We start from the raw sequence: 16,593 nt of genomic DNA, 5'->3' as shown, positions 1-16,593 counted from the left end.
CGGAACGAAACGGAACGGGACTGCTCCGCTCTAACCTGGTAGATTGCGGCGGAGAGGCGATGGCTATGGCGATGCCGATGCCTTCTGGGGTGCACATGTGTTCCGAGCACACACACACACACACACACACCCATCCACTTTGGGTATATAAATATACACGAATATGTAAATTCATGCATGTATGTATGTACAAATGTCTACTTATAGAATCGGGCAGAGGCGGCGACTACGGCAACCGAAGAGAGAAGGAGAGGAGGAGGCGGCGGAGAGCGGGGGCAGCAGATCCGATCGGAGCAAGCAAGATTTCAACGATCCCGAAGAGGGAAGCAGTTACTCCGATTCGATTCCTACTCTAGAAACAACGCATACTGTACTATACCCATGGACACCCATACTTCTCACGACAGCGCTGCGCATGTGTTCGGTTCGGATCGATTCGGGACGGGATGTGATGAGATGGTACGGTATGGTATGGTATGGTAAGAGATGAAGATGAATCTGTAGATCTATAAAGGGCCAAATGGGAAAAGTCGTAGCCTAAATATAGATACAAGTATGTTCTGTGGTACGGTGGCCACCCCAAGTGGATGCGATCGGTTGGCGTTGACTTCTGTTTCGGTGTCGGCTTCTGGGTTGATGATCTCTGCAGCGAAACTGCATCTCGAGCATTGGCCAAATCGCACCAGGATATCAACTACCATCATACGCTAGCAACCTATTGGTTAGCCTACTATATGTTATGAATTAGTTCATGTTGGTAAATACTACACAATACCTTGACTTGGATCATGTAAAACGTAACAATATTGTAAAATACCTCTTTTTTCACTAATGAATAAGTTTTAGTTGTTACCAGCACTCAATGTAACTTGGACTAGACCATTCATTTAATTCACTTTCAATGAACATGCTTAAAATGGTTCCCATCGCACCATTGTTTAAGAAGTGGTTTACCATTTAAGGATTGGAGTCCTTTACATGCATACAGGATACCTAACAGTCGGTGCACCTAGCAATAGAGTTCTTTCTTGTTTTGGTTTGAATTCCTCACGAATTACCTCCATACCCGTCGTTTCCATTTCAAGCGTGAATTCTTCAGGAAGTTTTGAGTTGGATCCTATTGCCTTCAAAGGCAAGGTGAAAATTTATTCGACGATTAGAACTTATAGTTTGCGTTATAAAAATTGATTGGGCTTTAATCTTTTTGATCGCAGAACATACAATCCATAACAGGAGTGAAGTTCGGATGTAGTTCAAACAAATGTTAAACATACATATACATACAATGTATTTCTAATCAAAACGTAGACTTATAAAAAAGTTGGTTGCGTATGGTTTTTGAGATCGGAACTGAGTCGAGTCTACGGACCAACTACCAAGCTACAGTGATAAGTCATTGGGTCGGAGATAACCCCGCTCCGGTCTAACACTGTTTTTGTTTTATTTGAGAGTCGAGAGATTATCGAAACTACGCCGCTGAGCAACTTGATTTTGAGCTTGTGTGCCTGGGATCTAAGTGCCCAAATTCCGAATTCGGAGCTTCGTCCGATTCTGGCGATCGGTCGAAAGCTATTACATAGTTCCAGGCCGGTCTTGTTGTGACTTGTAGCTGTAAGATATTCATATGGGGGCTGCAGGCTGTGGATGTGGCTGTACTACCAGTACAAGTACCCTCGATACGAAGCACAAAGAAGACATTCAAATGAAAAGCGTTCGCCGGCTGAGTGGCAAAGAGAGTGGGCAACGAGAGATCGTAAAGCGAACCACATAGTTCTAGTTCGGATGCAGATACAGCTACAGATACGTACACTTATTTTGGATTACAAATAGAATACGATCGTTGCCAGAGCATACGTTGGTACGCCTGTATTTCGATTGGTGTGTATGTGCACGCCTCTGTGTGGTATATGTACTAAAAATTAAAAATAACGGTGGGGCCGTGAGTAAATTTTGTACGGCCCCAGCAACACCACCCAATCCAATCCAACCCAAAACCATTCCATTCCAATTTCTTTTCCATTTCCAAATCCAACGAGCGTCAGGCGTTTCGGTTACGATCAGGGCATTTTCCATGACCATATGCCTCGAAAAGTGATCGTTGACCGAACGTTCGGATAGAAATGTGAATCAGGCAGGCAAATAGTAATCAATGAAAATCGCCCAGCGAGGAGAGGTGTCAAAGGTGGGCGAACAAAGCCCAAAACCAAATAACGACGGCCGCTTTTATAGACACTCACCCGAACGATAGTAGTGCATACATCTGCATGTGCTTAGAAGCACCCAATGCATATCAAAATCAATGGTCTCCGACTTGGTAATATCGGTCGGGGTTTTGCGCAAGCTATGATTAAAGATTTTTTACTTCTTATGTGAAAAATTAAGCCTTTTCCGAACTAGTTATTCCGAATCGTATTTTCCGAAATGGGTATTCTTATCTGGGTATTCCGAACTAGGTATTCCGAAGTGGGTATTCCGACTTGGATTTTTTGGACTGGGTACTCCCAGCTGGGTATTTCGAAGTTAGTATCTCTAACTGATTATTTTGAATTGGATATCCCGAACTAGGTACTCCGATCTCGTATTCCGAGCTGGGCATTCCGAACTGGATAATCCGAACTGGGTATTCAGAACTGGGTTTTTCCAAGTAGGTACTCCGATCTGGGTGTTCCGAACTAGGTATTCCCAATTGGATATTCCTAACTGGGTACTTCGAATTGGGTACTCCGAACTGGGTATTCCGAAATTGGTTACCCTTTTAGCTACCATTACCTGGTTCTTGCTTGGGGTGTTCAAAAGGGTATCCATACTGGCGTAGCGAATTTTCCACATAGCGCAGTCTAGCTTGCTCCAAATTTCAGTCAAAAACTACGAGTTCAACAACCCCCATTTCATGACCCCCGAAAGGGAGACGCGTAAAGTTCCCTATACTTCACTCGAACCGAGTGTTATGGTCGTTCGCAGCGGTTCGGATCGGTGGTAGTAGACTGCTTCTGGTCCCTAGTCTACGGTTCTTAATACGCCGCTTTAAAAATAGCAACTATAAATCTTATGTACATACTCTCGTCGCTGCCTGTCATTGGCAAAAAACGTTCGTTAAACGTACCCCGCTGATCTCGAGAGGAGATCTTGTTGCTGCCGGTGCTGTTGCAGTGTGTAAAAGTAAAAGCATCGCATCCAATCCCATGTAAATCGGCCACATGCACTCACCCATCCGAACATCTGTCAGTCCATGGCGCACACTTAACAAAACCGACCTTACACGTCCTATATCGAACAGGATATGAGTAAAACCATTTATATTTAGTTTTTCTGAAATTTCGAATATTAATCTATCATCGTTAAGATTTTGTATTCCTACCATATTTTTTTTTAAATACTTAGAGTTAAACCCTAACATCCTATTGGTAATAACTTAGTACATCTCGAATTTTGCGCTTAAAGTGTTATATTTTATAATCTTTAAAATCAAGTATGAGTTAAGATCCCTTAAAATCATACACTTATTGACCTAATTTGGAATTTTAAAATGAATTCTAAAAAGGCCCAAATACATTTTCCCCGGATATTACCAAAGACAGTTCGAAAAGTTTGAATTTATTCCAAGTGTACACACATGTTCCTATCTATATGCTTGATGCAGGGCTGAAACTATCGAAACTAATGTTACTTAAGTTGCCATCGGGATTGGGGGAGGAAAGATCTTGCAGTCCACGCTGAAGATCACCGGACCCGAAGAAATGAAACAGATTCAGATTCAGATACAAATACAGGCATACCGCTACGGATGCACATACAGACGTACAGATACAGATTATAGCTACAGCTACAGCTACATTCACGATCGTGACGCCAACGTAGGAAATTTCGAGCAGGGGGCACGGGGCAGGGGCGGGGGGCAAGGGGGCAAGGGGGCAGGGGGGTTTGGCTGCAGACGGACTGACAGCAACTACAGAACGGAGCGTAAGCAATGTTAACGAGTAAAAATCAAGAAAATTTTAGTTCTAAAAATAACCCTTGTACTCATTTTTGTTTCAAAACGGAAAGCGGCAGCCAACAAACGACCAAAAACCAATAGCTATAAAGCGCAAAGATACTGAGATACTTGCAACGCTCCGAGATACATATATAAAGACAGAGATACAGATACAGACATACGGACATACGGATGAGTCTGCGGCCACGGATTCTTGGCAATGCCATTGGGGGTAGAACATACTGTTTTACATATACCATGGGTATTGTTCTTGGAATGCGATTTGTAACGTTTTCGAAAATGTTCAAATTATGATACATACAAAGTTCGACTGGCGCGACTATAATTTTCTTCTGGTTTATTGCCAATAAGTTTGTTTTTCGATTACTATACCCTGTAAAACACCTTTCAAGGTCTAACAAGTTAAAATTAATACAGAATATTATTGAAATGAGTACCATTTCTAATCAATTGCTTATGGGCGTATTGGGGAATATAAGCCGGTGTTTAAATCGAAATCAGAACACCATCTTCTAGCTTCTAATTTAAACCAAATATGGCATATATCGCAGGTAGTTCGTTAGTAGAAACAGCTGGATAGTCGAAAGAACAATTGATGTATTGAAAAAGCAATTAATTTAATTGATTTAACTTCTGAAATGAAAGCTAAATCATCATTAAGGAGCCAATTTCAGAATTAAGGGCTCATTTTATATGGAATAGTACATAAAATGCATCAAATTTTTCAATAAACATCAAAATTGAACAAAATAAGTCGAAATAAACATTTTAAAATAATTTTCGTACCATTTTTGAGCAAAAGCGATATGCAGATTAAATTCACAGTTACAGTGGCATCGAAATGGCATACAAAATGGAATCTTCAAGGACCTTCAAAGCGTTGGATCCTGTAGAGTGCCTTGAAAGTGCAATTTCTCGGAACCACAAATCCTTCAGATAGGCGCGCCATCTAGTGGGCACAAGCACGCGATTATCCCGCTTGATGGGCGAGCTTTGGGCAACTTTAATTGCGAGATGCGAGATAAGCGGTGCGCTACTCACGATGGTGAATGGTGTGTGGTGTATGGTGAATGGCAAATGGCGGTGGGCGGTGGGTGGCAGACAGGTAACAGTAAATAGCAAACAGCAGTTAACAGGTGCGCACACATATGCTGCTCAATCCCGTTACACAATACAGTTCCCATGAAAGCGGCGCCTCTGGGGAGTAGGTGTGTGCGTGTGTGTATTTGCATATCCTTGAGCGTCTCTCTGGCACACACACGCATACACATGTGACAAAGGGAGCGGAGAGGGGGTGGGTGCTGCGTCTGCGCTCTCGCTGCTTGCACTTTCCGTTGCCTACTTTGGTGCGTGCGAGAGAGGGAGAGTTAAGAGTGGAGAGTGGAGAGCGGAGAGAGAAATAGAAATCGAAAGTCGGGTAACTTGTAGCTTTGGAAGGACAACTCTGTTATAGATAGAGGAAACTTCCTGTGCTCTCCGCAGCGTTGCCAGATCGTTTAACGTTCACCGTTAGCCTTTCGCCTTTCACCATTCACCATTCGCCATTCACCATTCGCCATTCGCCGCATCGCACGCATGTAATGCTGTAAGGACGAAAGCTCTTCTGCAGGAGCGGGCCAGTAGGCGAACCAAGACCAGCAAACTCGCTGCTTCGCTCCACACAAAAAAGTGATAGACACGGAAAAATCGCTGGCATTCATTCACCGAATACCGAATAGGCGAGAAGCTCGACCGCCTGCAAAAGAAACGTGGCCAAAAAAAACGAAGGCAAAAGAAGAGAATAACGAAGGACGAAGGTGGTGTGGTGACCAGGACAAATAATAATAATATTCCATATTCCTTCTGAGCAGAAGACATTGGCATTTGATTTGATTTTGTTTGTGTGTGCGTGTGTGTGTCTCAGTGCGTGAGTGCGTGCAACGGTAACGGTAACGGTTAGAAGGATATAAGATACAAGTATACATATATACGCATACATATACATATATATTAACGAGTGTGCGCGTGTGTGCGTGTGTGTTGGGGCCACGTGAAGGCGAAGGCAAAGGCGCGCAACAACAGGAGCGGCTGGGCGATAGAGATAGCGATAGATAGAGAAAGTGACAGTGACTGTGACTGTGACAGTGTGCTGCTGGCGAAAAACCGAAAGTGAAAATTGAATGCGAATACGCGAGCGGAATCAACGGGCGCGGGTCCTTCAGCCGTAAACTGTTGAATATAGAATGACGCTGCTGACAAAAATCAATGTGAGGCACAAAGAAGCAACAGCAGCAGCAGCAGCAACAGCAGCAGTAACGGTAACAACAGCCAGGATCCCCAGCCAGCGCCGCTCCCCCAGATAAAGATACGGCTATAAGGCCAAGGATAGGGATAAAGGATAAGGGATAACACACACACACACAGGGATAGAGAGAGAGCGAGAGAGAGCGAGCGAACGAGCAAAAAGCAAGCACTAGAAGCTGAGAACCAGAGAAGCGGAAGGACCCTTTCAAGTGCAACAATCGCCGAATTCTCCACCACCATTGAAACCCAAACCCCAGCCCCCTAACCACCCACCCAGCCACCTTTTTATTAGTAACTGTTGAGGGCCGAGAGACAAAAGCGAAATGAAGCCGTCGGATTTGTTGTTGGTGCTGGAAAAGGTAAGCGACAAAAAACCGTAAAAAGACCAAAAAAGAAAGCAAAAAACAAACAAAAACCTGGAACCATCATGCTCCCTACCCTCCATCCCCCTCCCCCCTCCCCACAAACTGAAAAGTGTATTTTTATTTCTCCACTGAATCTGACACAGAGTTTTTGGTCACTGCTAAAATTGGAGCCCCCTCATCTACACTCTACACTTTACTCACACACACACACTCCCACAGGCACATACAAACAACCACAGACATTCGAACATGTACGCAGTGTGCGTGTGTTAATGGAGCTCCCTTGTAATGGTATGCCTCAAAAAGGTCATTATGATGCCGAACGCCGACGCACACACACTCACACTCGTAGAGAGAAAGGCGAAAGCTAAAGCATGTGTGTGTGTGTGTGATGTGGTGTGCCGTGGACTTATGCAAATCCATTTGACAAGAAGAAGAAGCTCTCCACATCTCACCCACACAGGCACACAGACGAGTAAGTAATCGACGAACGAGCAAAGAAGTCGCAGCAACAACAACAAGAGCCTCACTTACACCCACACTTACACCAAGCTTCAATGCCATAGCATAAAAAAAACAAAAAAAAAATACACCCCCCTTTTTTTTTGGCTCGGCGTTATCTTTATTGCCACTTCTGTTGCGCTGGCCCTTTAGAGCCGCATCTGTAATTGGAGCCGCTCGACTCTAGATCAAGTCCCCCAGTTCCACTGGCACTCCATATCCGGAATATGGAAACAGGGAATCCGGGAGTTCCACTCTCAAAAGCATGTGTTTTTGGTCAGGATTAGGTGCGAGCGGGATGGCGAGAGCCTGAGCTTTGTTATGACAATATCGCTCATACGCAGTGTGTGGCTCAATGCAAGACGAGCTTAGCCGCCCAAAAAGTATGCTACACATTGTTACACACTGAGAAAAACAAAAATATGGGCATCCTAATGAGGGGAAAACGCAGTTAATTAAACTATTTATTATTAGTAAAGGATCTGTTATAGTGTATTACACTTTAAAAAAGAGAGATTTAATTATTATTAATGGCTAATACATTAATCAAGGTCTGTAAACAGAATTTCAAATTGGTAACTTTTTTATAAATAAAACTTTAGTTAATCTTTTATATTTGAATTTAAAAAAATCTTTTCTTATATGCATAATACATATGCATTATCTTTCGTTTTTGAAAATTTTTTAAAACCTCTATTAAAATTCCAAAATTGAGTAAAAATGCTGTCCGTCCGAACTTTAGTTAATCTTTTATATTTGACTTTGAAAAATCGTTTCTTATATAAGAAGTGTAAATGTATTTCTTCTGTTTTCAAGAATTAGTTAAAACCTCTATTTAAATACCAAAGTTGAGTTGTAATTCTCCCTGTGCAAAAGATTTTCTCAGTAGCAGCATTATATTCTATTTCGAGACGCCGCCTTCACTTCGACTTGGCTTATCTAGGAACCAGGGAAAGCAGGAATCCCCCTCCAGATTAAAGTCCCCCAGGAAGTCAGCCCCTTTCTTCGGCGGCGTGACCTTTTGTGCTGCTGCCACTGCAATTGCTGCTCATCCCCTGACACTTGCGAGCCATTAATAACGCCAAATTGTTAAAAAAAGAAAGGGGAAAGCTTAGAAAAAGGTCCAGAAAGAGGACTGTTGTTAGAGACGAAACAAAAATACCCTAGACTTCGAAGCTTATATCTTATTTGGGATGACTTGGCTCAAAAAAGAAATACCATTATAAATTATTCTAAAAGGTTTGAAGTGAAGAATTGGACATGTTTTTTTGGTATAGGACTTCCTAACAAAGATCTGGGGTGCTTTACAAACTATATGCTAGAACTAAAATGCCCTTTGCTGGGTTATCAATTTATGGGGCAGCTGGTACTCATTGGAATACAAAGGGCGAAGCGTTGGCGAGTCGAAGGACAACATCGCACATGGGAGATGGGACACGGGACATGGGATGCGCAGTGGAGGATGCAGCGGGCATTGGAGGCTACTGCCTTGGTGGCTTTGATTGCGTCAAGGACTGGCCCGTTGTCGTGGTTGTGGATGATGGCTTTCCAGTTCCCGGAACTGAGCCAAGGCGCCCACGCACCCACTTACCCAGTTACCCACTTACCAACTTACCCACTATGTGTACCAGTGTGGAGATGGAAATGAAAATGAAAATGAAAATGGAGGTGGATATGGAAATGGAAGTGAAGGCGCAGGCGGAGGCATCTCGTGGCCGCATCTGCGGTCGACTGCCTACCCGCTGACATGGCATTTAACTGGGAAAGCTGGGGAGCAAATGATGTCGGCCACTGCAGCTGACATCAAAGGCTCTTCCTGAAATGAATGCAGCGAGCTCCCCTTTACGAGCCATTTCCTCAATTGGGAGCAGAGAACAGGAATCAGTTGTGGAGCGAGTCTGCAGGAGTTTGAAACGTCCATTTCTTCGCTCTGGGCAACGAAATAATTGCTTTCTAGTTCAATCTATGGTGATTTTGATTGAGCCCGTTTAAACATTTTAATTCAGTGTGTGCAAAAAATCAAGGATATGCCAGTGTTTCCAAAATCATTGCAAAAAGTAAGGAAAAAATATTTTTGTTGGAATTGCAATAAAAATATTAGTTTTTCTAAAGTACCGTCGAATTTCCATAATTTAGCTTAAATTTTTACAGGTTGAATTTATTTAGAAACAATTATTTTTTTTTGCTTAAAGTGCATACGATTTATGTGTATTTATGTTTATATGAACGACAACAGGCTGTTTGTATTTTTAGAAATGGTTTGACCTAATGGTAAGATTAAAGTATTTTAGTAATTGGTCCGAGTTCTTGAGAATCTGACATTTCGAGGAATTTATGCTGGTGATAGTTAAACTTGGATCGCAGTAGCTTTCAAAAGTCATCTTAATTAACAAACAAATATTTTTCCTATATCTCAAAGTCTGTGTGTCTCCAATTTTCAACTTGGCAGATGGAGGATTTAGTTTATTTATTTATTTTATTTTAATAAAACAATAACAAAAACATACACTATTAAACTAAGTAAATACATGATAAACCGTGCAACAAAAGTGTTCCATTTATTATTTGTAAAGATTGGCTTTCATTAAGATTTAAGGAGCCAAGATACTTTATTAAAATGAATTTTATATAATCTTCAAGTTAAACTATCATTTGTTCCATAATATACGAATGACAATTTTCCCAATTTGCTCAAATCAAATTTCATATGTATATATTTTTTTTGAGTGTAAAAAACTGGCTGCAAGGACCGACAGAACTTGTTGCAAATATCGATTGTCAGGACCTCTCCTTCCGGTCCGCTATTTCCTGTCACTCAATTTCCCCCATTCTGGCATCGGTTATCAGTGGAGAACACTCGCTTTTTGTGGGTTCTGAATGGTTGGGCGGCACCCCCTCCTCCACATGCTCCTCCTCCTCCTCCTCCTCGTCCTCCCCCTCGATGGCACTCATCTTTCAATAGCATCTGCGCGAACGTGGGTCCTCGAATTAATTGTGCTGCTGCTCCGATTCCAGGTCAAGTTCAGGGTGCCTCTGCCGCCGGGAGTCAGCTCGACGACGCTTCTGCCCAAGCTCATCCGCACCAAGGACGTGAAGCAGCTGCAGGACGGCAACGCACAGCCACAGAAGCCCAAGCTAACGGTGAGATGAGCCCGGTTTTAAGTATCCCTGCAGTCCTTAAATATGCTTCTTGCCCTCCAGAAATGTCTCAACACTTTGGACCTGACCTCGCTGGGCATCGGATCCTGCTGCGGAACGGGCATGTACCTGGTGGCCGGCATGGTGGCCCAGAAGATAGCCGGACCCGGAGTGATTATTAGTTTTATTATAGCCGCCATAGCGAGTATTTTCTCAGGTAAACGAGCTCCTTTCTACTTTGCACTGATTGATTGGACCAATTTGTAGAAGATGCCTTGATATCAAAGTTGATTGCATTCGTTTAATAAACTAAGTACATTATATGCAAAGTGTACATTGTACATTCCGAACTAAAACTGTTCTCTCGATTCCATCTCAGATAATCAAAATCGAAACTGCTTTCGTCTCAAAAAGAAACCTAAATAGATTTTATCAAAATTTTAAGAAACATTTGAGTACTTTTTTTTCTTAATATCAAGAACATTTTTTCTCGAATAAATGAGAAGGCGATATTTCATATCTTAGCTTCCTTACGTTCCTAACATTTCTGAGTGAATTTATTTTGCAATTGGTCCAGTTTCTCAGTTGATTCCTCCCCACAACTTTGTGATCTGATATATATATCCCGATTTAACAATCCATAGGCGCTTGCTATGCAGAGTTTGGCGTTCGTGTGCCCCACACATCTGGCTCGGCCTATATGTATTCATATGTGGCGGTTGGAGAATTCGTAGCTTTTATAATTGGTTGGAACATGATATTGGAATATCTGATAGGTGAGTATTTTGCGGAGTAATCGAAGGTCCCTTTGGTATTGACTGTGATTTCTGGATAGGAACAAGTGCCTGTGCCTGTGCGTTAAGTTCTAGTTTCGATTCCCTGACCGGCAATGCCATAGCGCGAACGATAAGCGAGTCTATTGGCACGATATTCGGTGAGTGTTTTAGACGATCGATGGGTTTCGATTTCCCTATCTATATCTATATTTTCATCCTTAATTCACAGGCAAACCACCGGACTTTATTGCCTTCGGCATTACGCTGCTCATGACCTGCGTCCTGGCGATGGGTGCCAGCAAGTCGGTCATCTTCAATCACTCACTCAACGCTGTCAACCTGGCCACGTGGGTGTTCGTAATGGCCGCCGGGCTTTTTTACGTGGACACAAAGACGTGGTCGGAGCACCAGGGATTCCTGCCCTACGGCTGGAGTGGTGTAAGTAGCAATCCATCAACCGAAACCGCTTTAAAAATTTAAAATCACTTCAATATATTAAAACATGTGCCCAAAAGTATGCTGCAAAAGCATTGCTACTGAACAAAAAGCTACAAAATATATCATAGCATACATTTCGGCACTCTTTCAGGTGTTTTCAAACCCATTATGAATTTTATTTTCTTCTTACTACAGGTATTTTCCGGTGCTGCCACCTGTTTCTACGCATTCATCGGTTTCGATATTATCGCGACAACCGGCGAGGAGGCGCACAATCCACAAAAGAGCATTCCGAAAGCTATCGTTGGTTCCCTGGTCGTCGTGCTAATCGCCTATGTTAGCGTTAGTCTAGTCCTAACTTTAGTGGGTGAGTACGAGTTATGAGTTATGAGTAAGATAGTCCAATATTACCTAACTTAAGATATGTAGTTCTAAAAACAGGAAGTAAGATAACTGTTCTCGCTCTTATGACAGCTATATGTTATAGCTTACTAGTTAAAAGGAGGCGCCACACTAGGTTTTCGAAAATCACAGAGTCTTAAGTGACAATATATTTAAGATTCAGAATTGATTCAGAAATACTATCAATTATCCTTTGGACATCTTTGTAAGGCATTACTCAAAATGTCCTATCGATAATGAGCCTATAATATTTTAGGAACCCAATTTTCAACCCCCTAATTTTTTTCTTTCATTTTCCAGTTCCCTATGACCACATCAACACGGGTGCGGCGCTGGTCCAGATGTGGTCGTACGTGAATGCCCCCAAGTGCCGGGCGGTGGTGGCCATCGGAGCCACCGCTGGACTCTCGGTGGCCATGTTCGGCTCCATGTTCCCCATGCCGCGCGTCATCTATGCGATGGCCCAGGATGGTTTGATCTTCAGGTGAGTGTTGGAGTTGATAAAGAGTTCCTCTAATGCAGATCTCGATTCCAATCCCCTCCAGGCAATTGTCGCAACTGTGGCAGCGCACCAATGTGCCCGGGCTGGCGACCATTGGCAGTGGATTGGCTGCCGCTTTGGTGGCACTCACCGTGCGCCTGGAGATCCTCGTTGAGATGATGTCCATCGGGACGCTGCTGGCCTACACACTGGTGTCCACCTGTGTCCTTGTGCTTCGCTATCAGCCGCACAGCACCTCGCTGGTGGAACTGCTGCCGGCCCAGCTGCGCACCCCGGTGGCGCCCGGAACGGCCAGCGATTCCCGCTCCCATGTGACGCCCGCCGAGGTGCTCGAGGTCCCCGGGAAGCTGACCATCAAGCGGGTCACGCGCGGCATGTCCGACTCGGACGACTCCTTCATCGACGACAGCCCGGAGGGATTCCTGGGCGGGCGGGACGATCAGTTCCTGGTGTCCGATAGATCCGAGAACAAGTTCTACGGCAGTGTACATGGCGCACCCACCGGACCCACCGGACAGGCCACCGCCTTCGATGCCATGGGCCTGAACTTCGTCACCCGGAAGATCCACGACTACGCGTACCTGTGCCCCGGCTTCTTTCCCTGGATCAATCCCGGTCAGGCCACCGCCGAGAGTGGTATGTATCCTTAAAAGTTTTAGATCCATAATCGAAAGCTATCGTTATGATTACAGTATATAATTCTCCATTAGAATCTTTAATTTTTTGAAAAGGGTTAAGAGACAAGTGGTCTGTTTGAGAATTCTTCCTCTCACTTTTTCGAGATGAAAAGTTCTTAAAATAGAGATGAAAGTAGTCTTTATTTTTGTTTTTCCAATTAAAGTGATATTGAAATAGAGATGAAAGTAGACCTGATTTTTGTTTTTTCAATCGATCTTGTCCCATCTCTGAGATCGAGAGAAACGGGTTTTTTCCTAGGTATATATCTTAAGTAACTTGTATAGGTTGGAACCTTGTTTCCTGCTGAAAACCCATCACAACAACAACAAAATTGCGATTGAAATTGACTCTTTGTTTTTGCTTTTCCAATCCAACATCGACATCGAAATCAAACCAACAGGCATGTACGTCACCAAGCTAGTGGGCATCATGTTCGGTCTCATATTCTTCCTGGACCTGTTCGCGGCCATTGGGTGGTCCGGTGGCCTCGCCGCCTTCATTTATTTCATTTTGTTTATCGGCATATTTGTGATACTATTGATTATATCAAGGCAGCCGCAGAATAGGTAATAACAATACCGTTTGCCAATACAATCGGCTAATGCAGCTAACCACAATCCCCCTCTTCCGATCTCATCCTCCGATTCCAATCTCGACCAGGTATGCGCTGGCCTTCCTCACGCCCGGACTCCCCTTCATCCCGGCCATCGCCATCACCGTGAACATCTACCTGATATTCAAGCTGAGTATCCTCACACTGGTCCGCTTCACCGTGTGGATGTCCCTGGGGTTCATCATGTACTTCTACTACGGCATCACGCACAGCAGCCTGGAGCAGACCAGCGACGACCTGGAGCTGCATGTCGACTATGTGAGTGTTGTCCGATGATTGGGTGTTCTATCCAAACATAAACCGAACCCCCATCCATTTATATTGCTATTCTATTCTTTTAGAGCAAAAACGTTGAGGAGAAGGCCGTGTGGGATCAGCAATCGTACAACCAGACACACGAGCCCGTCTGGGCCAGCAAGGAGGTGAAGCATCCTTCGAGTAAGTGGAGATTCTGAAAATGATTATTTCTTTACCTGATGTAATATCATCATATTATGCATTTATGGTTATTTTTTGTATACATTTTCAAGAATATCGAAATTTTAACGATAAGAACGATATTAATAGATATTTAAAGTTTCGATACATCAAACTTTACGATATTTTCGATAGGATGAAATCGATATAATTAAGAGTTCATATATGTAGACAACCCAACATGGCGGATGATTGATTTTTTTTTGTAAATTTAATTTAATTGATGAGATTAATGTAAGTTGGGAAAGTGGTGGGATTGAAAATCAAATTTGGGGGGTATACTATATATAGAAATATATTTCCTAATACAATTTCATTTTTGGTGTCCAGCAGAGCAACGCTACAACTACGGAAAGACCACGTCGTCTTCGTCGTCGGCACAGGGCAGCTCGAGGAGTGGCCAGGCCAGTGGGCCGGAGAAGCCACCGGGCAGGAGCCAAACGGGACACAGCCGACCGGTTCCACCTCCCCCGATCCCTGGCCAGGCGAAGGGTTCGGGATCGGGATCGGGCAGCGGTCCTCCCATGGAACGCCAGTACACCGGCCAGTTCAGCATGTTTGTGGACGAGGGCCAGTTCCCCACGTGGGAGGACTAAGTGAAGAACCCCATCCACATAAATCCCCATCCCCATTCCAGTTCCATTCCGATTCCCAATCCCGATGATGCCCTCTGATTCCCGAGTGATGCTACAATGATATCATGAGCTTCGATCTCAAGTTTTCTGGATCTTCATCTGGATATGGATCTGGATCTTGACGGTCGGGTGCAGCTCACTCACTTGTAAATACGATTAGAGATGTTAAGTTTAACCATATGGCGATCTGTGTCGTGTCGTTACCGAATTGCAGATGCATACCGTATACAAGGCATGTGCATGTGCCCTGGGCGGCGGAGTTATACACCCTATATAATATACACATATATATATATATATATTGATATATACAAGCAAATATATATTTACATATATAGCGATGGGTTATATTAGTTCAGCAAAGAGTTACAGAGCAAAGTTGCCGAATTCCAACTATCCGAACCCTGATACCAAGCCGACCGATTAGCGATAGACGATAAGCAAAGCCACAGACAACAGATAACAGATAACAAATAACCGATAACCAATGAACGATTGTGCTCAACTCCGATTGGCAAGCGTTTTGGGTGACGTTGGTCAATCGGCTTTCAGCACAGGGGAATCAGGAAGGCAGGCACAATAATACATATGTATGTATGCATATTTCTGAAATTGTTCAGATATATCCTATACGGCAGTGAGGTGGTTGTCGGGGTGCTACCATGCACAACTGTACATTTTAGGCACCACCACCCCCACACCCACACTCACAAGGGACTAACACGATAAACGTAAAACCCTGGGCTTGTGAAGAGATCCCCGAAGGAGATCAGAGGAGACCTTTCGTAACCCCAAATGATATTGGACCTCTGACCAAAGACGATCTTTGCATAAAATTGGGATTGGCTCACACACAGACTCCCACAACTGACGATCTTAAACACTAACGTTATGTACCTTTGATTCTATATTGTTGTTTACATATTTATGCTATGCATTTGATAAGGCGCCTGGACATGAGGTTTTACAGTACAGTACGCCCTGCCTACGGCCGTCCCGTCTCACTCACTCTATCGGAATGTTATTTGTTTTTTATTCTAGAAGCTCGCGCTAAACTAAAACTCATTTTAAAGCGGCATTTCGCATTCGTTGTAATACAATTCATTTTACTAATGGAATACCAAGAAAAAATTATACAAATATGCATATATATTTATAAAAATTACCATATAGACAAATACCAAAGAATACAAAATATTTATTGAACTATTCAAACTTAAACCAAGGATAAAACAAAAGCAAGCATAACTACAAATATGTATAAACACAATGATAACTTAAACCAAAAGCAAATATGATAATGAAAACATTTATGTACAAGCATACTTTTTTCCACTTTATATACATACTATGTACAAGCAAACCATGCATAACTATTTTTAGCTAAATTACAAGTATATGGCAAAGTTAAAGCAAAATCAACCTTTTTAATAATAATAATACTTATGATAATTTATTCCTTTTGTACTTCACGACTTTGTACAGGAAAGAATCCGAATAGCGAATATCAAAGATTGCAACAAGAACTCAATAACCTAGGGCTAGCTTTCGATCCGATCTAGCCCCGCAACAGAGAATAACACTATTTATATACAAAACAAACGTACCGTCTAAGACATTCGATATTTTGATTTTGACTGATTTCGTTCGATTCCATTCAGTTGATCCCTTAAATTTCGAGTGCCAAATCAATGCACCATTGCACTTCTTGAACCAGTAGCAGAAAACATATGTATAAGTAAGTCCTAGGACCGAAACGAAACAAAATGAGTTCCATGTTCAACTTACTCA

General features: G+C 43.0%; 1 protein-coding gene and 1 long non-coding RNA gene across 6 annotated transcripts; one reads left to right on the top strand and one right to left on the bottom strand.

Moving 5' to 3' along the window:
- The first annotated feature begins 4 nt into the window (after positions 1 to 4).
- Positions 5 to 15,135, top strand: LOC108013726 (solute carrier family 7 member 14). 5 transcript variants are annotated; one of them, XM_065868162.2, is made up of 14 exons: positions 5 to 143; positions 208 to 459; positions 10,159 to 10,284; positions 10,345 to 10,498; positions 10,926 to 11,057; positions 11,117 to 11,215; positions 11,287 to 11,495; positions 11,691 to 11,862; positions 12,198 to 12,381; positions 12,443 to 13,035; positions 13,478 to 13,643; positions 13,738 to 13,948; positions 14,032 to 14,128; positions 14,501 to 15,135. In XM_065868162.2, the coding sequence occupies exons 1-14, from the start codon at positions 60 to 62 to the stop codon at positions 14,761 to 14,763; spliced, it is 2,742 nt and encodes a 913-aa protein (XP_065724234.2). In that variant the 5' UTR covers positions 5 to 59; the 3' UTR covers positions 14,764 to 15,135. The 5 variants fall into 5 exon arrangements, with proteins under 5 accessions (XP_065724234.2, XP_065724233.2, XP_065724235.2 ...); XM_065868161.2 differs by having other exon boundaries at positions 14,498 to 15,135; XM_017079667.4 differs by lacking the exons at positions 5 to 143; positions 208 to 459 and adding an exon at positions 6,118 to 6,636.
- Positions 14,445 to 16,020, bottom strand: LOC139353446 (uncharacterized). The gene is made up of 2 exons (XR_011604719.1): positions 15,133 to 16,020; positions 14,445 to 15,071 (listed from the first exon to the last, which is right to left on the bottom strand). It is a non-coding gene; the product is annotated as an uncharacterized lncRNA (long non-coding RNA).
- Positions 16,021 to 16,593: the final 573 nt, after the last annotated feature.

The sequence above is a fragment of the Drosophila suzukii genome, chromosome X (assembly GCF_043229965.1).
Source record: "Drosophila suzukii chromosome X, CBGP_Dsuzu_IsoJpt1.0, whole genome shotgun sequence".
In the NCBI taxonomy this organism is placed as follows: domain Eukaryota; kingdom Metazoa; phylum Arthropoda; class Insecta; order Diptera; family Drosophilidae; genus Drosophila; species Drosophila suzukii.
This window is presented reverse-complemented; position numbering and strand designations above follow the sequence as displayed.

What these genes read in the sequence shown, in the direction of transcription:
- LOC108013726 (XM_065868161.2), top strand. Translation starts at nt 60, where the DNA reads ATGGCTATGGCGATGCCGATGCCTTCTGGGGTGCACATGTGTTCCGAG. An exon ending in GATATTGGAATATCTGATAG is followed by an intron (nt 11,058 to 11,116) that starts GTGAGTATTTTG and finishes ATTTCTGGATAG; the next exon opens with GAACAAGTGCCTGTGCCTGT. An exon ending in TGGAGCTGCATGTCGACTAT is followed by an intron (nt 13,949 to 14,031) that starts GTGAGTGTTGTC and finishes CTATTCTTTTAG; the next exon opens with AGCAAAAACGTTGAGGAGAA.